This window comes from Selaginella moellendorffii, unplaced genomic scaffold (genome assembly GCF_000143415.4).
Source record: "Selaginella moellendorffii unplaced genomic scaffold, v1.0 SELMOscaffold_2, whole genome shotgun sequence".
NCBI classification, from domain to species: domain Eukaryota; kingdom Viridiplantae; phylum Streptophyta; class Lycopodiopsida; order Selaginellales; family Selaginellaceae; genus Selaginella; species Selaginella moellendorffii.
In genome coordinates, this window is record NW_003314263.1 from 3,909,612 (window position 1) to 3,932,609 (window position 22,998).

General features: G+C 44.7%; 5 protein-coding genes across 6 annotated transcripts; 2 read left to right on the forward strand and 3 right to left on the reverse strand.

Moving 5' to 3' along the window:
- The first annotated feature begins 41 nt into the window (after nucleotides 1–41).
- Nucleotides 42–2,429, forward strand: LOC9661604. The gene is made up of 8 exons (XM_024663341.1): nucleotides 42–213; nucleotides 279–480; nucleotides 532–895; nucleotides 955–1,166; nucleotides 1,217–1,285; nucleotides 1,336–1,397; nucleotides 1,449–1,922; nucleotides 1,979–2,429. Exons 1-8 carry the CDS (start codon nucleotides 82–84, stop codon nucleotides 2,345–2,347), a joined length of 1,884 nt encoding a protein of 627 aa, XP_024519109.1. The 5' UTR covers nucleotides 42–81; the 3' UTR covers nucleotides 2,348–2,429.
- Nucleotides 2,430–2,516: 87 nt separating this feature from the next.
- Nucleotides 2,517–4,223, reverse strand: LOC9661605 (TNF receptor-associated factor 6). Its single transcript, XM_024663348.1, has 3 exons — nucleotides 3,344–4,223; nucleotides 2,781–2,988; nucleotides 2,517–2,709 (listed from the first exon to the last, which is right to left on the reverse strand). The coding sequence occupies exons 1-2, from the start codon at nucleotides 4,220–4,222 to the stop codon at nucleotides 2,800–2,802; spliced, it is 1,068 nt and encodes a 355-aa protein (XP_024519116.1). The 5' UTR covers nucleotide 4,223; the 3' UTR covers nucleotides 2,517–2,709; nucleotides 2,781–2,799.
- Nucleotides 4,224–10,569: 6,346 nt separating this feature from the next.
- On the reverse strand, nucleotides 10,570–15,759 carry LOC9643322 (ABC transporter C family member 10). The gene is made up of 12 exons (XM_002963066.2): nucleotides 15,699–15,759; nucleotides 13,655–15,642; nucleotides 13,285–13,605; nucleotides 13,146–13,232; nucleotides 12,477–13,088; nucleotides 12,189–12,353; nucleotides 11,835–12,129; nucleotides 11,560–11,774; nucleotides 11,204–11,509; nucleotides 11,097–11,160; nucleotides 10,801–11,040; nucleotides 10,570–10,735 (listed from the first exon to the last, which is right to left on the reverse strand). The coding sequence occupies exons 1-12, from the start codon at nucleotides 15,703–15,705 to the stop codon at nucleotides 10,590–10,592; spliced, it is 4,446 nt and encodes a 1,481-aa protein (XP_002963112.2). The 5' UTR covers nucleotides 15,706–15,759; the 3' UTR covers nucleotides 10,570–10,589.
- Nucleotides 15,760–15,954: 195 nt separating this feature from the next.
- LOC9643323 lies at nucleotides 15,955–19,134 on the forward strand. Of its 2 annotated transcripts, XM_024659041.1 has the most exons (9): nucleotides 17,335–17,448; nucleotides 17,509–17,696; nucleotides 17,757–17,973; nucleotides 18,027–18,233; nucleotides 18,289–18,432; nucleotides 18,488–18,618; nucleotides 18,675–18,828; nucleotides 18,886–18,967; nucleotides 19,031–19,134. In XM_024659041.1, the coding sequence occupies exons 2-9, from the start codon at nucleotides 17,527–17,529 to the stop codon at nucleotides 19,057–19,059; spliced, it is 1,134 nt and encodes a 377-aa protein (XP_024514809.1). In that variant the 5' UTR covers nucleotides 17,335–17,448; nucleotides 17,509–17,526; the 3' UTR covers nucleotides 19,060–19,134. The 2 variants fall into 2 exon arrangements, with proteins under 2 accessions (XP_024514814.1, XP_024514809.1); XM_024659046.1 differs by lacking the exons at nucleotides 17,757–17,973; nucleotides 18,027–18,233; nucleotides 18,289–18,432; ... (2 more) ...; nucleotides 18,886–18,967; nucleotides 19,031–19,134 and adding exons at nucleotides 15,955–16,211; nucleotides 16,272–16,486; nucleotides 16,555–16,843; nucleotides 16,898–17,023; nucleotides 17,080–17,258 and having other exon boundaries at nucleotides 17,313–17,448; nucleotides 17,509–17,622.
- LOC9661606 (low-temperature-induced cysteine proteinase) lies at nucleotides 19,125–21,125 on the reverse strand. The gene is made up of 5 exons (XM_002963067.2): nucleotides 20,559–21,125; nucleotides 20,141–20,376; nucleotides 19,926–20,066; nucleotides 19,416–19,865; nucleotides 19,125–19,341 (listed from the first exon to the last, which is right to left on the reverse strand). The coding sequence occupies exons 1-5, from the start codon at nucleotides 21,076–21,078 to the stop codon at nucleotides 19,249–19,251; spliced, it is 1,440 nt and encodes a 479-aa protein (XP_002963113.1). The 5' UTR covers nucleotides 21,079–21,125; the 3' UTR covers nucleotides 19,125–19,248.
- Nucleotides 21,126–22,998: the final 1,873 nt, after the last annotated feature.

Genomic DNA, 22,998 nt, shown 5'->3' on the forward strand with positions numbered 1-22,998 from the left:
CTATCCACCAGATTGAGCCAGTTTGCGTTTCAAGCTCATACGCTCGTCCATGAGATCGAGTACTTGCGATTCCTGGGCCTGATGACGATCGACCAAGTTCACGCTTTGTATGGAAGAGAATGGATGGAAGATGTTCGCGGGAAGCTTCAACGTGGTCGTAAAGAGACATGGTACACCATGCCTTTCGATTTCATACACACGGCTTGGGCAAGAGTAAGTAAAATTTATGTGGGTTCATAGCTCTAAACTAAAGTGTTCTACTTTTTGTGATTCAACAGCCGATGATCAAGGCGGAGCAAGATTTCTATCTTCGAAGAAACTCTGACAGGGACGCCGAGACGAAGAAGCTTGAGTTACTGAAAATCCAGCACCGAGTACGAAGTACTAAGAGAACCAAGCTGTTGAAACTCCTCAACATCGCAGATGTCAATCGCAACCAAGACTGGCTCGATTGTATTGCCGAGATGTGTGCTCGTGGAAGTGAGTCTTCTCATATTTTTCTTTTCTTACAATTTTTTTGTTGCTGTGTAGGGAATGCCAAGGCACCAGAGGAGATCATCTATAACATCGCAAAGAGCAACCTTAGCCTCGAAGATCAAACCTCTTGCCTCCAGCATCTCAACGAGCTGATGATCCAAAACGAGAGCTCTCTCTCGAGCAAAATCGAGAGTTTCATGAGGCACAAAGTCTACATCGATCAGACAATCAAGCATGGAGAGGAGCTTCTGGCCTCGTGGAAACATTATCTTTACTCGGCGGCCACAGGAGTAAGTTTCGCGGAGTACGTCCGTGAGTCTTTAGAGCTCTTGGGCGATGGATGGTTACCGGAAAATTCATCGAGTTCTTCGAAGAATCAACCTGGACAACCTTTCTTCGCGAAACGAGCTGTTTACAGGTAGAAGTTTCTTCTGTTTTTTCTTCGAAGGACACAAACACGCTTTCTATATCTCACAGGTATCTTACGAACTCGGGTGATGCACCAGCGTACTCCGAGGCAGTGCTTGAGCAGCTCTTCGCGGGATCACAGCAAAACTCCGGGATGTATGAGTCGGGATTCGACTTTGGCTTGCCAGGAGAGAAAGTTTTGTGTCCCTGGTATCTAGAGCTTCCTGCGAAGAGGCCAAAAACAGATTTCGAGGCAGAAATCTACCAACGTTTCCATCCAGGTAATCGGTGGCATTTGAGATAAATTAAAAAGTTTTGGAATGGTTTCTAGATTCGACTGGATCTTCGAGAATTCGAAAACAGAAAAAATGTCGTCCCAAATCTCGTGACCTTGGCACAGGTACGTAACTTACACAGATTTTCTTATTTTCTAATTCCCTTGATAAGTAGGATTGGAGGTAAACAAGAGAACCCAAGCTTTCATACACTTCTCTAGAACTTCACACAGGATGGTTAGTTCTTCGTTTATGTCCTCTCTTTGTTTTTCATTCTTGGAGTGCCAGGTTCATCCAAGTTCTCGTGAAAACCCACTCGCAAAATTTACCGTCTTGATAGGAGATTACATGAAGCTCTTGGAAGCTCATTCCTTCGAGACTCGAGCATTTAGACGCTGGATCGGAGATTTGAGAGGAGGAAACGATCCCATTCTGGCGAACTACTTCATGCTCTTCGATGGCCTCCATTGCAATCTGGTGGACTTCGTGTTCTTCGACATGCCCGACGGCCTCCCTTGGATCGATGGAAGAATCTCTCCATGGAACGTTCTCACCAGCGAGCATATCTCCAAGGCCATGGAGGTGGCAAACGAGCTGCTCAAAGACTCCGGCACGGTTCTTTTCATTCTTCCACCATCTTCGACCTGGGCAGGAGAGCTTGCAACTGTGGCGAAATCGTTTCGATTTGCGGAGTTTGCGACTGGCTGCCTCGTGAACAACATCGGCATCGAGACTTTACAAGGTGATGGTCACAAGCTGAAGGTACAGAGCAACAAAGAAAGTTGATAAGTTCATGGATTTCACACTTGAAAATGCAGGTATTTGCCTGGACTTACTTCGCGTTTTGCCGAGCTGGGCGAACGGGAAAACGAGATTGCGATCGCGCTGCCAGAGTTTTGCCTGGATATGACAGCGGCACGGACGTTATACCAAATGTGGTTGATGAGTTCAAGGCCGAGCTGTATCCTGGATATCGTTACCGGTCACCGTTTGCGATGCAAGTAATGTTAGAGCTCTTTTGCCCGCCGGATGGAGCAGTGGTTGATGCTACTGCGGGTTGCGGATCCATGGTTCGAGCAGCATGGAATTCCGGGCGCTCGGTTCTTGCGATTGAAGTTGATCCCCGGTTTGAACATCTGCTCCGCCGCATCCGGTTTGAACGTCTGTTCCCGCATGGAATCAGCTAAGTGAAAGTTTTTCGTTGCTTGATCCTGAGTTTGATCGTGTTCTTTAAGCTCTTTTATTTTGAAATGAAATATTATTACCTTTTTCGCTTGATCCTGGATTTGATCATGTTCTTGAGCTGTTTCTCATTCAAGCTTTGCTAACTTCTGAGTAACTGTGTATGTCAAGTTTAAGCCATTACACCTATGTTTCAAATTGTCTCACTGCGACACAGCTACCACTTTCAGAGAAATGATCAATGGAGCATCGAAAACTCTGGACAAACCCAAAAGAATAGAACCTCAAGATGATGAACATTTGAGATGCGATGGAGGAGGTGTTCTAACGGATGTTTTACTTAACGGGATAGCAGCTACAGAGTTTCCTGAAAACGAAAAAGAAAAACCGGAATCAAGAAAGAGGTCAGGCAAAGGAAGGAAGAGATTGTAAGTATACCTGTTCGCTTGTGAGTCGTCTAAGAAGTTTGTAGGCTCTTTTCGATTCGTCCCACCTTAGTCGAAAGGTCTGTTGCTGATTTCGTGGAGTCTTTGCCCAGTTTCTTCAATTCTGCCTCAAGCTTTTTGATCTTGGCATCTTGCTCTTTGACGGTAATTGCCAGTGACTTCACATCCGCAGCGCTGATCCTTTCCGTCAAAGACATGGACTGTTACAGTGGACAAAAGTAGAAGATCCGTCAGTCTCCGTAAAAGAAACTGCAGCATACATAAACACATAAACAAAGAAAGCATTGTCCAGCAAGCAAGCTCGCTCGCGAGCAAGAAAAGAAACATGTAGAAACTAGAAAAATAAAGCAAAAGCTATGACCTCGTCACCGGAAGAAGCAAAACACGAAAACAAAAGAAGAAGTAGAAACCATCTCGATCACGAAACTAAAGAGAGAAAAGATCATGCAAGCAAGATCTAAGAAGAAAAACGACGAAAAATAAGTGAAGAGAGCCGAAACCAAAGATCAAGCATGACAACCATCTAAGAAAAAAAGCATGAACAAAGTAGAGTACCTTTTCAAGGATGGAGAGACGCTGCACTAGACTGTCCGATCCAAGCCGGTGCCTCTCCAGCGATTCCAGCACGAAGAGGAGATGCGTGGTTTGCATGCTGCTGTGGTGCTGCTCGAGAGCTCCTTGCGGAAGAACATGCGAGCATCCAGCGCTGGAAAAGGGGCAGCTCACCATCTTCATGGAGCAAACGGTGGAGCAGTGCCGCTCCATCTCCATCCTCGCCACTCCATCTCCACACCCTTGCTCGCAATCCAACACCTTGAACGGGCACTCTCGATCGTGGCTGGCGGCATCCATCGCCGAGAAGATCTCTCCACACCCATCGTTCTCGCAGGCCAGCGGACGAAACCGGCAATCCTTCTTGTGGGCTGCTAGAGCTTCCAGAGAATCCACCCTCTCGCGGCAGTGGCTGGACTGGCGATGGTGATCCACCCTGGCCAGCAGCGATCTCGCGAAGCTCTCGCACTGCCCAAGATCCCACGCGCCGCCGCCCCGCTGGAGATCACCTAGAATTTCATCGAGCTTGCCTTCCCTGCTCGTCTGGTCGGCCAGACCAATCTTGGTGGACATCCTCCGCAGTAAATTCTTCTTGGATCGCACGAATTCGCCCAGCAAATCGTCCACCGCGGCCGAGGGAGGAGCGAATTCCCGGAAAGAATCGCTGCTCTGGTCTAGGAAGTCTAGCATCTCCTTCTTTACCTCCGCCGCTAGTGCCACCAGCGACGATGGTCGGCGACCGAAAATCTCCCCCGACGCGCGCTCCAGCGTCGCCGCCGCCAGAGATCGCTGAAGAGACCTCTCGATCCGCTGTAGCTCGCGGACGTCCATGTAGCCACAGTCGAGGAGGAGAGGCGGCGCTTCCTCCATCGCGCCCAGCATTTCTTCCACTAAACCCTAAAATACATATTTATCTTTTAATTTTATATATTACACAATATTTTGAGAGTAAGCATTTTAATATTAATTTAAGTAAGTGCTTTTTCTTCTAGATTTCCTATCAAGTTTTAATGGGTGTCAACTAGTGATGTTCTACTTTCAATGTTCTATACTTTCCTAGATTTTGGTGTGTATGTCAAACTTTCATATTGCCCTCAGAACATCTTGAGGTAGCTAATCAGTGTTAAGTTTTAATCCTCCTTATAGAAATACTAAATTCTCTAGATTTATAGAAAGTCTTGTCTTAGCAAGATTGCCTACTTGACTTAAGATGACATGAACACTAGTGACCACAACTGCATCAGAAATCTCATTCTTTCCTCAATCCTCCTTTCAAAAGGTAAGAAAAGGAAAAACATTACTTGAGTTGCATCTAACAAATGATTTCTAGAAATGATGCTAATATACTGTTGCAGCCATCCATGGTCAAGATATGGAATGTCTAACTTCAACAGGAGTGCTTGCCAGCCCCAACACTCCAATGCAACTAGAAAGGACCATACTTACTGCTTGCCCTTGATGCTCACCAAGCTCGCTTTTGATAGAGCATGCTTCTATGCTCAATGTTAATATACCTGAAGCTTTCAGCAGTTCATATAAGTTCACCCCTAGAGCCTCATTGTATCCACTGTGCTGGCTGGAGAGATGGGCAATGTGAGCACCATGCTATGGTGCTTTATAGCCTCTTGAAACTTCCCATGTCTCTAGCAAGAAGCTACTTCAAGGTACACATGAAATTTTTCTTAATGACACTGAAAAGTGGCAAGGAGAAAATGAAGAGAGGTGGTGGAAGCTTACTGAGGACCTAAGCAGCTTTCTTCTACTCAACATGGACATTGAGTTCAGAGTTATCACCTCTCGGAACACATCAAAGGCAGCTTATGAGTTCTTCTTGCATGCTCTCTTGTGATCACAAAGCATTTAGTGTAACAAAACTGCTAAAAGAGAGAAAATCTAAGACATAAAGTGAGGTGTTAAACCATAAGATATAAAGCTTTTGCCAAAGCAATGCCGATAGATGAGATCTGTGAATCTTAAATTATCAGTTCTAAGAAGAATACTATGGACACCCTGTCCAAATAAACAGTAGAGCTTACATTCCCTGTTTGATTGATCAAAAACTTTGTGAAAGTCTAGTGAATTCGATCGCCATCACTCTTGTCCTTGAGGTACTTGAGAGAACTGCAGTGTTTGGGCCATTTACATCCAAGCATCATCAAAATTCTTGATAAAATATTCGAATTGGATCCAATTCTGAGTGAGATATCCCTCGTACCCTTTCAAAGAGTGGGAAGTGTGGCCCAAATCAAGATGAGACTATCTCTTGAAGATACTCTAAGCTGAGTGGCTCTTGCACAGCGAATTGGTTGCATGGGAATGCCAAAATCTCTAGCCTTGGTGAATGACGACTATAATTGAAGCTATAGTTTGGACGATCCCAGAGAAAGAAACAAAAGATCAAAAGAACCTTTGTCCACATATTTTACATGGAGCTCGTTGAACTCCTTGGACATGCTTGAAGCACATGGATCATATGAGAAATAATGCAATCAATTAAAAATAGGAGATTGACAATCAAGAGAACTTTGTTTTTGTATTTGCTCATGGAATCTTTCTGCCTATGTTTGTCCTATGATCACCTATCCATCAATCAAAAACAACAGAGAGTTGGATGGAGGAAGAATACCCTAATAATGGTCTCATAGAGTATAGTCCAGCTCCCTCATGTTCACGATCTTTTCGTTGCTTACCATAGCTTTCCTCAAACCCTAGTCAGAACTTTGTAAAAAGAATCAGAAAACTATACTTTTCCAAGCTTGTTAATGATTAATCCAATAAGAAAGTGTTGAAAAACCCAAACCATTATAAAGTGAAAAAGACTTGATAACACATGCTATTTCATTTTACAAATGCACCAACCATAAACTATGGACTATTATATAGCTATAACAAAACCAATATAGAAAAGTGAAATTTATTTTAACTTATAGCGTATGTGATCATGGGATAAGATTTAGATATATTGTCACCATGAATCTTTGAAACTCTGGAGGATAAATAGGGATAAAATAACCACTAAGGACTCTCTCATTAAACAATTGCCCCTTTTTCAATTGCTATTGTTACTACTAGTGTCTCCCACCATCACCACGACTACTTAGCCAAACAAAGAAGCTCCAAAAGGCCCAAGCTATCATAATATGATCCTAAGCACTTAATAGTTTTCATCTCCCTATTCATCACAATCTCCACCAATGCTTATGGATTCTTAGCCATCTCTAGCTGAAAGCCATCTTTGAACTCCCAACACTTCAGCCCTAATTAGACACCTCTAGCTTTGCCTTTTAGTTGTGTTTTAGGGCACCTCCACCTAGGCAAACCTATTTATCAATTAAATCTTGTTTGGAAAGCTTCCAAGGATATTGCTTCCCTACTTGAGCTCTTGCCTCTCCACCTATTCCAACTAGAGCCTCAACTATGTCTTTCAAGATTGAGCTACATATGTTGAGTTGTGGAGGCATATCCACTTCTGCTCATTAGCTATAGTGTAGGTGCTAGACTCATAGTTCTTGTCTCAGCATTATTCGGTAGACTTGTCATTGCTATTGCTTTCATCAGTCTAGGAGCTGGAGGCTTGCTGCAATTGAGGTCCTTGCAGCTCTATTTGGAGATTTTTAAGGTTTTTACAGCTCTCTATGCTTTATACTTGATTTACTTATTTATTTTAAAATTTATAGAAACTTTATAAATTATTAAGATCAATCTAATTGAATGAGGAGGTGTTTAAAAAATTTTAAATTTTTTTATAATTTATAAACATTATGAATATAGAAATAACCCTAGATTTATAGTAAGTGTAGAGAAAAGGTGGAATAAAAATTGAAGGCACCACCAATGGCATATAGTTATCAAAATCAGTTCTACAAAGTAAAAAGAAGTTGTTTTTAAGGTAATATTGAAAATGTAAATATCAAAATGCCAAGTCATCAACAAGTGATATAAAATTTTTAAACTCATTATGAAGCTTTCAAATTCACAACTCAACTTTTTAAGCTTCACAAACTTCATATAGAGAGGTATATTTAGCATTGTTCTTTATGGACACTGAATATTAACCATAATAATTGCTAAAGGTATAAAATCTTTATCTATAAAATCCAATAGTGCTAGAACAATAGACATCTCAAGAATATAAAAAGGAAAAAGGGAGAAAAAATTGATAAAAAGCATCAATGTCAATCATGAAACTTTTTAAGCAATTAACAATCTTAAAGTTCTATATCACAAGCTTTAAAGACCATTAAGCAATATAACTAATTAAGTTCTTCCGCTTTAATAATGAAGTGACAATAACATAATTTCCCTCTAACAATGTTGAAAGACCATGTGAAGTTTTTCAAAACCCTAAATTGCTATTAAACACTCTTTTATTGTGGAGTAATTTATCTTTACTAATTGTAATGTATAGTTAATATACAATAGCTACCATAAATCTTTGTAAGGTATAGAGAAATAAGAGAAACTCTATTTGTACTCACACTTCATTCTAAAGCACTAAGTGTTTATCCTTGAAGGCCTACATGAGGTCCGAATAGAAGTAAAGAAGATATGAAACAACCTCATAATCGCAAAGTGCATTAGAAAGTATAAGTTGAGAATATACTTTTATTTTATCAATATGATAAAGTTATATTTGTAGAGACCTTAATGGAATATCATAAATGTATCAAAAATAAACTCAAAAGAAAATTCTTATGACGGAAACTCTAGTTTGTAAAAGAATATAGCAATAGTTATTATATATTGTGCAGCTAAGAGAGCAGCTTGCAAGTTACATAAAAAAGTTTAATATTTTTTATTATTTTTAAGTTTTTTCCATATTTAATTTTTTATTTTAGAATATATTAAACTAAAATGGGGTATTATATAAATATTTGAATTTTATAACAAGTCAAAAATATATCATGTTTAAAATTTTTTTATTCTATCCCAAATTTTACCCACCATTAGCATTTTCTCAGCCAACTATTATAAAGAAAACATAATGTAATTATTTATCATTAGAAGACTTTGTAAGAACTCACAGAATACTTAAATAATATATATATAGATGATACTTTTTCTCAGGCAAGAACTCAAGGGACTTAAACAATATACACTTAATTTAGAATTATCAATGTTTCAGGTTATAACACAGAATATTTACTGACCCTAATTATACCTCCCAAGGATTTGGGACAAGTCATAAGAGAAGATTTAGAGCTTTACATGATTTAATAATTACGAATGCAGGAGATGGGCAAGATACTAACTCTTTATTTTATGCTGGTAGTATGAGAGTACAGTATCTTAATTTTGCTATTGATTATTCTTTGAAATTCCAAATAGATCTTTATTATTTGTTAGTACATCTAAAAGAGTTGATGTAAAACCTACAGATACTATAGCATGTTGGATTTTCTCTTTAAATATTGTGTATCTAATGTCAATTGAAATCTTCTATTTTGTGAAAATATACCATTTCCAAGTAATAAAATAGATCCAATCTCTCTTTTAGAACCACCTAGGTTGTTATATGCAACTTATCATATAAAACCATATCGTATTAGAAAAAAATAAATTTTATTATTATTCTGATTGCTACCTACATTTACAGCCTGATGGAAATTTAAAAATCATAATTGATAAGGATATATTCATTTGGGACAGTAATGAATAATGCACACCCCAACCTTTTTGCACAGTGATATCAGTCTTAGTTGTTACTAATGCTGGAGACACTATTATTTATAACTTACAAACAGGAAGCATGATAGGTGGATTAGTGTAAATAATGCAGGTAACTCAACCAGTAATATGTGATTATCCTCTATTTCTTTATGTTTCATATAAAAATCAAATAATACAAATGGAATTTAAAGCATTTTTTCTCCAACCTTGAGTTGCTTGACAGAGTAGCTTGACCTCCTCTCAAACAAGACTTGTCCAGGTCAACTTTTTTTTCAACCTCAAATCCCTTGGAAAGCAAGCCAACAAGTTTAGAAGGAAAAACTCCAATTCTTTGTGATGCTTGAGGCGCTTTCTTGGCAGCGGCGCCACCACCCAGGCGATGGCTCCGACGCACTGGTGGCGACAAGCCTGATGAGCATGTTTGGCAAGAGTGGCAACCTGGGGGATGCGTGGCAGATCTTCGCGAGCTCCACTGGCCGTGGGATTGTTTGCTGGAACTCCATCCTCTCGGCATTTGCACTGCATGGGCATTTCGACCCAGAAACTCAACACAGTTAATCTTTGGTGAGATTTTGAGAAAATTTTGATTTTTTTGAGATTTTGATTTTTGGTGAGAAATTAAATAAAATAATAAAATAGTATTCATGTTTAGGGGGCGACCCTAAGACCGTACTGTTCTTAATTGAAAGTTGAGGCGGATGGGAATCGAACCCAGCAACCCTACACAACAGAACATTACAGCGTGCATGCTATAACCACAAAGCCATGAACACTAGGAGATAATAAAATATAGTTGCAGCACCTCTCATTAGATTTAGATGCAAAGGAAGATTTGGAATCCACGTGGACGACATCCAGGGGCTGCGAGGCCAGAGATTTGGAGGATCCTACTGGCCGAATCGATCTCCAACATGATCGCTTCCAAAGCGTTTCCACCCCAGAATCGACCAAGCCATTTCAGACTCTGGACAATTGCAGTCCGCGGGTAATCTCGACGCGATCAACTTCACGAGCTTCCTCAACGTGGCGATGGATCCTGTCCGCGGAAACCGATAGTAAAAGACAGCGGCACTCTGGAGAATGCAGCAAGAGGGTTGCAAGGCCGACGAGATCACTCTCTCCACCGCGCTCGCAGCTTGCAGCCACTCGGGGTCGATCGACGAGGCCCATGGCTGCTCCGTGTCGATGCTCAGGGACTATGGCGTGAGGCCAATCGCCCAGCACTACAGCTGCATGATCGATGCTCTGGGCCGGGCGGGACGGATGGAGCGGCTCAAGAGTTTCTTGCGGAGTAAAGGTGGAGCTGTGGCGGCGGCCATGGAGGCGGCGCTGCTCAGCGCTTGCTGGAACCACAGCGATGTGGACCTCGCGATGCTGGCGTGCGACCGGACACTGCAGTTGGCCCCGCGCTCGTCATGCTCTACAACACCGTGAGTTCGTCCAAGTCGTCGATCGGCCCGAGCTTGACGATCAGCTCGGCCTCCTTGCGGACAAGAAGTTAAAATGGAAATGCTTACCCAGTGGAAGATGGTGTCGATATGATACGATGATCAGCGCTTCCCCTTTGGAAGCTCTTGAATTATTTGTTAAAGGAGACGCTTCTCGATGGCTTTCGCTCCAGTCCGCCCGGCGAAGAATTCGACCAGTACTCTGCGACGAGTTTTGCAAAGAGCGAGGTTTTGTTCTCCAGGAGCTTGAGTGGCTGGTCGAATTCCGCGAGGATGCCTGCAAAAGCAGAGACGCTGATCGATCGTTCCAAATGAAAATGAGAAAAATATAAGAGCTCTCACCGTCGCTGAGCGCCAAAACCATGTCACTGTCTACCACGGTTGGGATCCGGTGAGCAACGGTGATCACAGTACACACTGCGAATTCCTCCCGTAACAACTTCTGGAGAACAGCGTCTGTGGCGTTATCTATGGATGCCGTGGCCTCGTCTAGAATGAGAATGCGACTGTTCTTGAGGAGGACTCTTCCGAGACAAAAAAGCTGCCTCTGACCAACACTCCAGTTCTCGCCATCGTCACCAACTGGTGAAACGAATGGTTACACCAGATATGAAGCCAGTAGAAACAAAAAATCTCACCTGGGGCATCCAAATGCTCTGCTTTCTCTCGTACACTCTCTCCAAGGTGGCATTTGTCCAGAGCCTACACGAACGTTCTTAATTTGACAAACGGATAGAAATTTTACCTCCCAGATTTGTAAGTCAGTGTAGAGACCTTCCGGATCCAGATTAAAACGCACGGTTCCTCGAAACAGCGTTGGCTCCTGCGGAATTATGCTTAGCCTGGACCTCAAATCTCGCAAGCCAATGGTGCTGATGTCGATTCCATCGATCGCTATTTGGCCGTCAACCGGCTCGGCAATGCGAAACAAAGCTGTGATAAGGGTGGTCTTTCCGCTCCCAGACCTCCCAACCACGCCAACTTTTTGTCCTCCCTCAAAGGTACATGTGATACCTCGAAGAACAAGCGGACAATCAGGCCTATATGATATCTGTAAAAGAATGCTTTTATCTTGAGAAAAATCACATCAGAACTTCTTACTTCTAGATCTTTTAGTTCCACTCTGCCCCTCGCTGGCCACAGTGCCGGGGGTCTCGATCCTTCAATCGTCGCAGGAGCTTCAGATGGAATGCTAAGATACTGCTTGATTCTTTCAACCGATACACTGTAGTTGGATAAGGTACACTGATGTTGTATGCTGAATACGAGCGAGACATTGAGAGACAAACCATAGGAGATAGCAAGTCCCACGAAGCCTGTTCAACACATACCCGATTAGAACATATTGGGCAAGATAAGATGAAATGATACAGTACCAGGATCAATCTTCCCAGGTGGAAGTAAAACCATGATAAGTGCCGAAGAGCAAACCACTGCTGTACACAGCGCTTCCAAACGCAAAACCAGCCATTCGTTGGCAGCAAAGCTGTAAAAAAAAGGCCCACAGTTGCCATCTACAAGGCTCAAAATCTTTCTCATAAACTGCTCCTGTCTCTGAAATGCTCGGATGGTACCAGCACCGGTGATAGCTTCTCCGAAATAGTTGAGGATTGGGGACTTCGTGATTCCATTAATCCTGTTAAGCTCTCTTGCCGATGCCATGTAGTACGTCTGAAATGGTTGCATATGTCAAAGCACAAAGCTGATAAGAAAAAGGATGGAAAGAATACCTGTAGTACTCTGTTCAAGTAAAGCATAGGAATGATAATCACGAGAAGCTGCCATGTTACTGACGCCGTAACCGCTAAGTTGCTCAAAGCGTTTACCGTGGCAGCAATGCAATAGCAAAGGCTAAAGGGAAAATCAACGTCCACAATGCTCATGTCCACCGAGACCTGTGAATGAGATAAAAGAACAACGGAAAGTTGAATTAGCGATAGAAACTTATCCACAATGAAGCAAACCTGTTGAGTTTAAAGATCACCGTGTGCTTAAAGGAATGATCCCAGATGACTAACCCGGCTAAGGATTCTGCCACTGGGAGTCGAGTCGAAAAATGCCATAGGAGCTTGAAACAACGAATTTTTCAGTCCAGAAAAGAATGACTTCGAAACTCCGATTCCCATGATGACGATGAAAACTGAGCGGAGAAAGAGGAACGAGACGGTGCTCAAGCCAATGGCTGCGTAAACTCCAATCAGTTTTCCCGTGCCAACAGCCTTGTTTCCTACCTCTGCTGCTAGCCACCAGTTTGAAGAAAGCTGCCCCACTGCAAAGACGATGTGGGATAATGCCGCCAACGAGCAGTACAAAAATCCCCGAGCCTGGCCCAAATAATCCAGATATGGCTTTGCCCCGGAATCTCCTGTTTCCCTCTCTTCCTCTTTCGTCAACTGGTCTGGCACTACTTCATCCAGCACGTAGGAATCCTTTAAGGACTTTGCGCTGCTGAGCTTTCTCAGAAGAATAGCGGAACTGCCAGGAGGAGTGCCGGACGACTTCTGCCCGGATCCATGTTTCATAATTCCCATCACCTCGTTGTGTGCGTTGACGAGCTCTTCAAAGGCACTGCCCGGTTGCAAGAGCTCGTTGAATTTCCCAGCTTGGCATATCTCGCCATCTTTTAGCAGCTGTTCAACAAAATGGATCATGTCTGGGAGTGCTACAAAAGACAAATATTAACGTACCAAGATCGTATCAAAAGCAGGAAGAAACTCCACTTGATGAGTAACAAGCACAACCGTTTTCTTTGCGAGAAGGCCTGTTATGCAGTTCTGCAGAGAAACATGTAAACTGTGAGAGGCTGAAGAAGAACAAGGAGCAAACCTTGAACAGTGCAGAACAGGTATGAGCATCCACGGCGCTGAATGGATCGTCAAGGAGGTAAATGTCAGCATCCTGATAAACAGCACGAGCTAGTTGAATCCGCTGCTTCTGACCACCACTGATATTAATCCCCCGCTCTCCTATCTCAGTCAGATCTCTAAAGGTGAAGTTTTCCAAGTCTCTGTCCAACGCACATGCTTTGAGAGTCCTTCTGTACCGTTGCTCATCCATAGGCAAACCAAACAAGATGTTTTCCCGGATGGTTCCACTCTGGATCCACGCAATCTGAGGTACATATGCCACGGTACCGCAAACTTGAACCTGCGAAAGAATACATGAGTAAAACTCCATCGAAAGGACAAGCACTTACAATCCCGGCAAGCTTTGGAGTCTCTCCGAGGATGGCACAGATGAATGTGGACTTGCCAGATCCAACTTCGCCGCAGATTGCAACACGCCCGCCATGCTTAACAGTCAAGTTGATATTCCTTAGCGTCGCGTCTCCCGCACTTCCATTCCAAGAGAGCAATGCTTTCGTCATTTGAATCGCATGCTCTGTTGTTGATCGCGTACCCCGGATTACTGCATGCGTGTCCAGCTCGTCATCTTGTAGAAACTTCTCAATGCGAGCTAGTGAGACTCTCACCTGGACCAGTATGGCGACAACATCCGGGACCGCACGGATTGGTTCCTGAATTATCCGGAAAGTAGCAAGAGCCGTGAATATGTTGTTGGCAGTCAGCGGCTTCCCGAGCATGTATCGAGCAGCGAAAGTTGCCGTAGAAACCAGTATTGGTGACAGCCAGAAGACGAGAGCATTGTAAGTTTTCCGGTACTGAAGCGCCGAGAGCCCGTTTATCTCCACCTCACGAAGCTTGTCTATCATACTCCGGAACTTTTCCTCCCAAGCTTGCAGCTTGACAATTTTCATGTGCCGTAAAACCTCCGACGTTGCTCTCAAACGCTCGTCTTGGGCCTCCATAAGCTCGTTCTGATACTTCTGCTGCAGGCTAGCCATCGGTGCGTTGATCACCATTGTCAGAATAAGGATCACAATTCCAGCAACGGTGGCCAATCCCATGGAGTAGAACAGAATGATCAAGGCGAAGATGATCTGCAATGGCGTCGACCACAGCAGATGGAACCAGAATGGAAACTCCCCAATCCTGTAAGCATCCACTGCCATGTAACTCACAACCTCCCCTCCAGCGTGAGCATCCCTGCCAATGCTCGACAGCCTGAGCTCCTTCTGGTATATAGCCCCGATCAGCGCCGAGCGGACATGCATTCCAATCCTCCGGCTTCCAAAATACCAGAGCCGCTGTGCCACCGATTCCGCCAACTTTGCGACGAGCAGTGCCAAGACTAGAACGTACCCCTCGTACTTGAAGTAGATCTTTCCCTGTGCATAGTCGATGAAAACCTTCATGACAAGCGGCCCGGCCGAGAGCATGGCGCTCTTGAACAACGCGTAGAAGCCATTCCAGGCCAACCTCCTCCAGAAACACGTCGTCAAGACCCGTCGAAGCGATGGTTTCATCTGTGGATGCTTGAGTTTCTCCTGGCTCCACACCTTCGCGAAGAGGTTGTAGCTAGCCTCGGCCTTGTCCTCCTGTCCGAGATTTGGAATGTCGCTTGGCTTGAGAGGCCTGTTGTTGCCCAGCGAGAAGAGAGGATTGAGCCAAGTGAAGCACACCCGGCTCAAGCACCCGGCGGACTCATACGTCGAGCAGTGGACGCGGTAGAGATTCTCGGTGTCGCGCGCGGAGCTGCTGCTGGACGCTAGAAATGGCTCCGAGAGCGTTGCGGACGATGGACACTCAAAGCCATCATTGAGAGTGCCGGAGAAGGAGAGTAGCACGCAGCAGACTGGCCAGCTCGCTAGCGCCACTAGCGTCTGGGAGCTCGAGTTATGGCGGACGATGGCGTGCCCAGCATACACGGCTATGAATGTCCCCAGGATGAAGTTCACGCTCCACCAGCTGCGTAGCACTGCGATCAGTGGCCCGCGGCTTGGCTTCATGAATGCTGTGAAGGAGAGGACGATCCACGCCACGCCTTGGACGATCGATGCCGCAATATCGTGTCTGGGAGCCCCCTGTTCTTGGAGCAATCCGCCGAGAATGCTCCAGTGTGCGATGCCGATGAGAATGGCGAGGAAGGAAGCAAGCCATTGGCGAGGAACGGGATGGCTGCCAAAGATCCCGGTGCCGGTCTTGATCGACACCACAAACCCTAGCGCAACAGCGGCGAGGAAGAAGAGATGGAGCCCTGAGACGACCCAGTGCCACAATCCCTGTGAGAACGGCGAGAGCTTGCTGGATCGAAGAGCAAGATCACTGGCGAGAGCATCTTGCCCTGGAAATATTATAGATCAGAGCTGCGATCGTCACAAGAAAAATTGGATTGATTACCTTCCATCCCGCAGCAGCAAGATTTCGATCGTCCCGAGAGCGCCAAGCGCGAGACGCGAACGGTGAGGCCTCGCCCCAAATAATTAGGGATTTGCGATTCACTTGAATCAAGCATATTCGCCGAGCGGAACGAATATGCCCAACCGTTGGAAAAGCGAATCTTCACATGGCGCCTGAAGTCCCGGTATAAATGTAAAACTGGGTGTTTTTGGGATTAATCCACTGTTCCTCCATTTCCATATCCAAGTAACTTCTTCTTCCCTCCATTCTTAGGGTTCTTCAATCCGCGCGATCTACCAGGCGGAGGAGAAAGCGTCATTGGAGCGCGCGGATTATCGATGGTCGGTTGCGTTCGCGGCGTCGCAGCGATGATCCAGTCTGGAGATTAGCAGTAGGTGGGAGGAAATGCTGGATAGATTCTAGGTTTTTGTGTGGAATGGAGGAACCTGCCGGGGCGCGCAGCATGAGATTATGTGATATTGCGTTTGATGATCCGTCCGATAGTCTCTCCAGGTGTGTATTATTTGTTTTGGTTGGCGAGAAAGATCTCATTCTTTGCGCGCTCCACTCCAGGGACGTATAATGTCGACGAACAATAACCAAGAGAAGCAGAGGGTGATCCTCTCTCTCACTGTCGAGATCCAAGATGGGCGTGAGGAGCACATTCAAGTTAAGGAGGGCGATTCGGCTGAGATGGTCGCGAAGTGCTTCGTTAATCAGCATGGACTGCCTCAGCAATTTGAAGCTCCTCTAGCTGAGCTGATTGTTGATAATATTATCCGCCTGAGGTACTGGAACTCTTTTTTTCTTTGTTCTTTTCGCTCGAAACCAAGTAAACTTTGTCAGCATTGTGCAGCAAAGACGATGGCTGGCGAAAGGAAAACCAAAGGCCAGCAACAGCGCCCGCGAGGCCGACCAGAAGAGAAGCTGCTCCTGCAAGCAAGAGTGAATCGAGCGGCAAACAACCGGGAACTCATGAAACCTCCGCGGCCAACAAGGCTGCGGGCAAGACTAAATCACCACCAGCAGGCAAAATGTCCGAGCGTCTGCTGGCACATACGTACACATTCCGAGCAAAAAGTAGCGTTTTTTGTCATTTGGAACCAAGGAAGAAGACAGGCCAACGACCGCTTACGGAGAAACAGGTGCCGGTTTTCCTGTCCCGTTTTGTGACGTTTCTGACTGGGCATTTTGTGCAGAGAGCTTTGTATTTGCGTCTACATATGGATTTTGTAAGGCACAAACAGAAAATGGAAGATGGACGCCGGCTCCTGCACGAGCAGTTCGTTGAGAAGGTGCACAGGAACAAGACACACATGTCAAAGGTTCAAGAACGTTCCTTTCTTTTGTTTGACCTCTCTCTTTGTTTTATTTTCTTTAGAGATCGAGAATGATCATGCGAGTCAGATCGACCGCCGCCAAGCAGTTTCATAACTACGGCGAATTGCTGTATCAAGAAGGCATGAACAAGCAACATGAGAGGAAAGTCCAGATTCAGAAGAAAAAGCAGGAAGACGAAGCGAACGAGCTCAACGGGTTCACTTTCAGGCCGGAATTAAGGTTTGAAAACTTTGTTTCCGCTCATAAGCCCGGCTTATGTCTGTTTTGCAACAGTAAGACGGCTCGGAAGCAGAAGAACAAGAAGGTCGTTTGGAAGAGGCTTCTTGAGGATAGATACGCAGAGCACTTGCAGCAACTGCGTAATGAGGTTACTCCGCAGAACTGGTTGCAATAATCTCTCGATAACAGGGTAACTTGTTAACAAGAAACAAGCTCTTTGTTTTCCTACATTTCTAACTTAGTCCTCCAGGCCTTTGAAGCTCAACTCATGGAATGTACATTTAAGCCCCGTATAAACGAGATACTCCGGACAGATAGAGATAATCGAGAGGACAAGCTGCAACAGCAGCAGCTGGGATCTCGTTTCGACCAATTATTTTGGGATGCCGAAATTCGACGCAGGAGACAAGCAGAGTACACGCAATGGTATCCGGAAGGGTATGAGTCTTGGTTACCCCGTTAGACTGATTACTAACATTCTTTTTTGTTTTTAACCAGAGTAACATTTCGTCCTAGCATTAGTAAAAGCCAACGGAGTCATCCGGACACGCATGAGCGAGAACCGGGAAGATCTGTTTTTGATAGGCTGCTGGAATATGCAGAAAGAACAAATCTTTTAAAGCAGAAGCTTTTGGACGAGTTTTCCAAGCCGATTGATCCCTCAACTGGACAAGAGCTCTTCACTCCTATCACGGGGCGCAAGCCTCAAGTTGAGGTAGAGCTACATTCTTGCGAGAAAATACTAATACTTTGTGTTCGTGTTTCCAGAGGAATGCGTCTTTTCTTCCTATTGGGGAGTTTTTGTACCAGATGTATTTTGATCTTGACCACAAAAAGCAAGCCAAGTTTGAAAAGAGCTTGCACCAGACCAAGATCAAAACTCTGGAGTACGTATTGCCCAGGTCCATCGATATTCTAAAGGAGCTGGAAAAGCGAAGCTTTCGCCAGATATTTGACTATCTCGACACCAATAAGGTAGGCATTTTGTTTAATCAGCCTTGGCTAGTCGCTGACATGTGAGTCGTGCCAGAGTGGTATTGTTAACTTGGAAACGGCTGTGACGGAGGCTTTAATGGATGATGTTATTGAGGACATCGAGGATATGAAAAAGTCTGGCAATCCAGTGACTTCACTAAATTACGAGGGATTTGTGCAAATGCTTATGCCGATTCGAGTAAGTCTCGTATATATATTTTATCTTGTCTCTCACGTCCTGGTACTTTGCACAGAAAGCTAAGAGGAGAGGTGTTCATCTAGTCCTCAAAACAAGAAGGATCGATGACCCTTTCAAGACCTTTACTTTCCGGTTTAGAATGAGCCCTTACTCTCGAGCGCTGGCAATCAAGAGACGGAAATACAAGTAAGTTCTATCTCAAATTCTTTTTATGAATCTCTACTGACTTCTACGTGTGGCAGAGGCACGACTAATTGGTACAAAATCCTCTGCCAAGAGAAAGGAAGACGCGCCACGAGGATGGAAGATCTTCAAAAGGATTTGCAACAAGTTGCAATGCGGGAGTGCACATTCAAGCCCGTAATTCACAGCAAACGGGGCAAGAGCATCGTCAAGGTGTGTGCTTTTTCGGATTTTCCCAGCGTAAAATCTCTGTCGCACTGTCCCGTGTAGATGCGTATCACTGGGGGAGGAGGAGACGTCGACAAGGAGGAGGAACAGCAAGAAGTTCACGGCTTCATTTTCAAAGAGGATGGTAAGTCTGTTTTTTCCTTCACATTTTTCTTTCAAGCGTTCTAATCTTCTCGATTTTTTCCAGCATTTATTCCAGGTAGATTTGTGAGTTGAGCGGCAGCACTACACAATTTTGTGGACCTTTGGTTTGTAAATTTTCTGATTTTGTGGATTCTATCTTTGCTACCACGACGCTAATTGTCTTTTGATCGATTCAAAGGAAAGGAACCAATTTACAGGAATAATAAATTGTCCACTGTGAGGATGGATTACTATGTACAGCCAGGCAGTGACGCTCCCGTCTCACGCCGAAGCCATGGATTTGCGGTCCACTCCTCCAGTGTAGCGCGCCGGGGTGCGTTCCAGCATCTTTGTCCCAAGCAAATCCTTGGAGCTCTGCGGAAGATCACAACGAACGAACGATCAGCCACAACGGGTATGCAAACAAAAAAACAAACGAGCTAACTTACCCTGAGGCAAGTGTTGGCCTTTAAGTTGCAGATCGGGAAGTCGGACGGGCAGCAGTGGTAGTGATCGTCGCAGCAAGTGGCCGACTGGAGAGGGCAGCATCCCCACGCGAAGCAGTACTTGCCATAATTGAACAGGCAGCAGCAAGTGCTACTCTCGGGGCAAGTGTAGTAGTCGTCGCACTCGTTGGGTGGCGGCACTGGCGATGGTGGAGTCGGGCCTGGGTTTGGAGGATTTGCGCCGGTTTTAGTCGGATACGATGCCTCCATGTTGATTCCACACAGCCCAGCTGCTAGTCCCGTGTTCCTGGCCATTTTAATGTAGCCTTTCTCTCCCCAGTTCGAGCCCCACGAGTTTTTGATGATCCAGTAAGCCTTGCCGTCTTCCTTGCCGTAGCCGACGTTGGTCACACCGTGGTCGAGGTCGGTTCCACACCTCCCAGTGAAAATTCCCTGCAAATCACGACTTTTAGCTCGCGAGCCATTGAAACTCTTTGCTTAGAGTTTACTCACCGATCTGTAGAACTGCATGCTCGAGCCACCCGCGTCGATGGCTACGCTCACGGGCTGATGAGCCACGGCTTTCAAGAGCGCTGTCTCATCGTTCACTGGAACATCCTCGTAGCCATCAATCGTCACAACTTTGGCGTTCATCTGGTGGGATCCGGAAAGAGACTTGTAAGTACTTTAGAGTGTCGATACGGAAGTACTTATGTTTTTTCACTTGCCTTGCTCCTGTCGCAGCGGGTGCCATAGCCCTTGTAAGGATAATCGGCCTCGGTGTCCAGCCCACCGTTCTTGATCACAAACCCAAACGCGTAGTCCATGAGACCGCCATTGCAGCCCTCGTCCTCTCCCTTGTCACAGTCGACCAGCTCTTGCTCCGACAATGAAACGAGCTCTCCGGTGGCAAGCTTGTTCACGCCCTCAATCGCTGCCACAGCCGAGAAAGCCCAGCAGCTCCCTGGATTGAATCACCGACCAAGACAAAATCCGTTAGAGATCAGAGCAAAGAAAACGATTCCTTCTCTAGAAATACTACGCTGGGAGTAAACCTTCCAAGAACTCCGGACTTACTGCTATTCTAAAACTTACCAGCAGCGAAGGACAAAAGGAAGAAAGACTATAGAAGTATGTGTCACATACCGCATGAGCCTTGATCTTTAACCCCGACCACTGCCCCCTTCTCTCTCCAGTCGATAGAGTCGGGCAAATCCTTGAGCTGGACGCTGCCATAGCGGAATTCCTCGTACGAGGTCCTCTCGCGCGACCTGTCAAAGCGGCCGCCGTGACGCTGCGCCCGGAACTCCTCGTTGGTGAGGTCGGCGAACGCGTTCAATCCCAGGAAATATCCCTGGTTCTTCTCATTCTCGCCATGGATGAACCTAAGATTGTCCTTAAAGATCCCATACCTCGTCGCCTTCTCGCCGGCCTGCGAATCTCCCGATAGCGCGTTCTCGGCGTAGGATTTGCCGTGCTGGAGCATCCACGAATCGAACAGCGCTTGCAGCCGCTCCTCCGAGCTCAAATCTTGCGGATCGTAGCCAAGATCGAGGATGGAGAAGTCGGCGCCAGCGGCAGAAGTAGCAGCGGCAGCGCAGGCATGGAGGATCGCGGCCAGGGCGGCGAGGAGGAGCGATAGAACCAGCGCATTGGACGACGCCATGGAGAGAACGCCGCTGGAACAAGAATAACGTGAGATACCTCCGCGCTTTGTATATGATAGAAAAGGCGCTGGGTAAATCTAGGCCGTAAATGGGTGTCGATCGTGACCGCCAACAATATCGACGGACGAGGATGGGCCTATCTCCGCCGTTGGATGTCAAAGATCGACGGCTGTGCGCTAAACACCGTTGCCTTTGATGTGTGCCGTGTATTCATGGATCGTGTGTGTTGACAAGATAGACTAGATGCGTTCTTTAGATCTTTTATTTAGGGCATTGCGTTGCGTGTGTGACTACTAGCATTCATGTCTAGCAATAATTTACCTCATCAAATGGGACCTTTGGCTTCGAAATGTTTGCAACTTGCGTCGTTAGTTTTTTTGTCCGATTGCAAGGATGATTCTTACCCGTCCTTTTAGGGCTTGTGTGGTTTGCGGATCTTAGAATCTTTCTTATTGTCTTCATCTGAGATCCAGGAACCTTCGCCCTTGACTCTAACGAAAGATGAAAGCTTTTATTTCCTTTTCAAGTGGATCATACAATCCATCCAAAACGAGCGAGATGGAGGCTGGTGGGCTGAGCTCAAGAAATGGACGGCAAAGCTTGGCCTTGATCTCACATTAGACGATTATAGCTGGAGGATGTCGCAGGCCTTTGAGCAATGGCCGCTGCCAAGAACAGTGGGAGCCCCAATCTGATAGGCATGGATCCCCATATCTATCATCACGCCCCGAGGTGGGCTTGCTACAAGCTCATCACATACAGATGTGGTAATCACCACCTATGTGTTGAGATGGCCCGCCAAGTTAGACCTTGCATCCCTCACTGTCTTTGCCTTTGCCAAATAGGATATCCTCTATGACTGTAGAGCATATGACAGCAGCTTCCTACCATTCCTTGGCGAAATAGGGATCTTTCAGCCTTCCTATCCAACATTGCGACCTTGCGAGGTAGCTTTTGAGGATGGAAGAAATTCGTGAGGCAGACTAATTTAAGAATTTATCTTATTATCTAGGATTAAAACTATTTTCCTATAAAATCTAACTTGATTTGATTCCAAGCACTCACAGATTTAGTTTTTTTTTTAAAAAAAAAAATCAGATCATTGATCCTCACTATTTTTGTATAATTAAATTTCTGTATAGTATATTTAATTTATATATCTATTTGTTTGTGTATACACTAGAATTATAGTAGTGTTTATATTACTATTATAATAAACTAAGATTACTCACTTACCATATGTGATGCTGTTAATTTTGCATAATAGCTCAATTTTTAGTGTACTTGCAACTGAGTTATGTTATATATTTTTATATCATAGCCTATGTGATGGACATGTATAATATAAATATATACCATTCAGAATAAGGATTTATATGACATATATGTATGTAAGTATGTATATGTATATATATCACTCAATTAGATAGAAAATGTGTTACAATAGTGATATCATTCTAAAGAATTTTTATCTCATTAAAGCAATAACTAAAGTGAAATGCAAAGACTTTGTACATGTGTAAGGAGTTTTGGCTTCAAGTGACAGTTCTGTACAAGAAGACTTAGAGAGGCTGCATTGTCATGGCTTTATAGCCAACTTTTCTTTGTCAAGGAGCTTGTGATTGATCTTCCTTTGCTTCTTGACAATGGAATTTGCTCTATTAGTTCCTCAATTATTTTAGGGCCCTATTGCCTCATCTTTTCCTATTCTTGAAGTTTTTACAAAATAAATACCCTCTATGCTCGCCTTTAACAATAATTAAAGAAATTTAACATTAAACACTGACTAAAAACGTTACTACAATTTTCTTTAATCTGAATTATTTTGTTATCATATATTATATTGTAATTGAGCCTTAAAAAAACCAGTATTTTAAAAGCACAAACACTGAGTAAAGCACTTACAAAAACTTTTACCC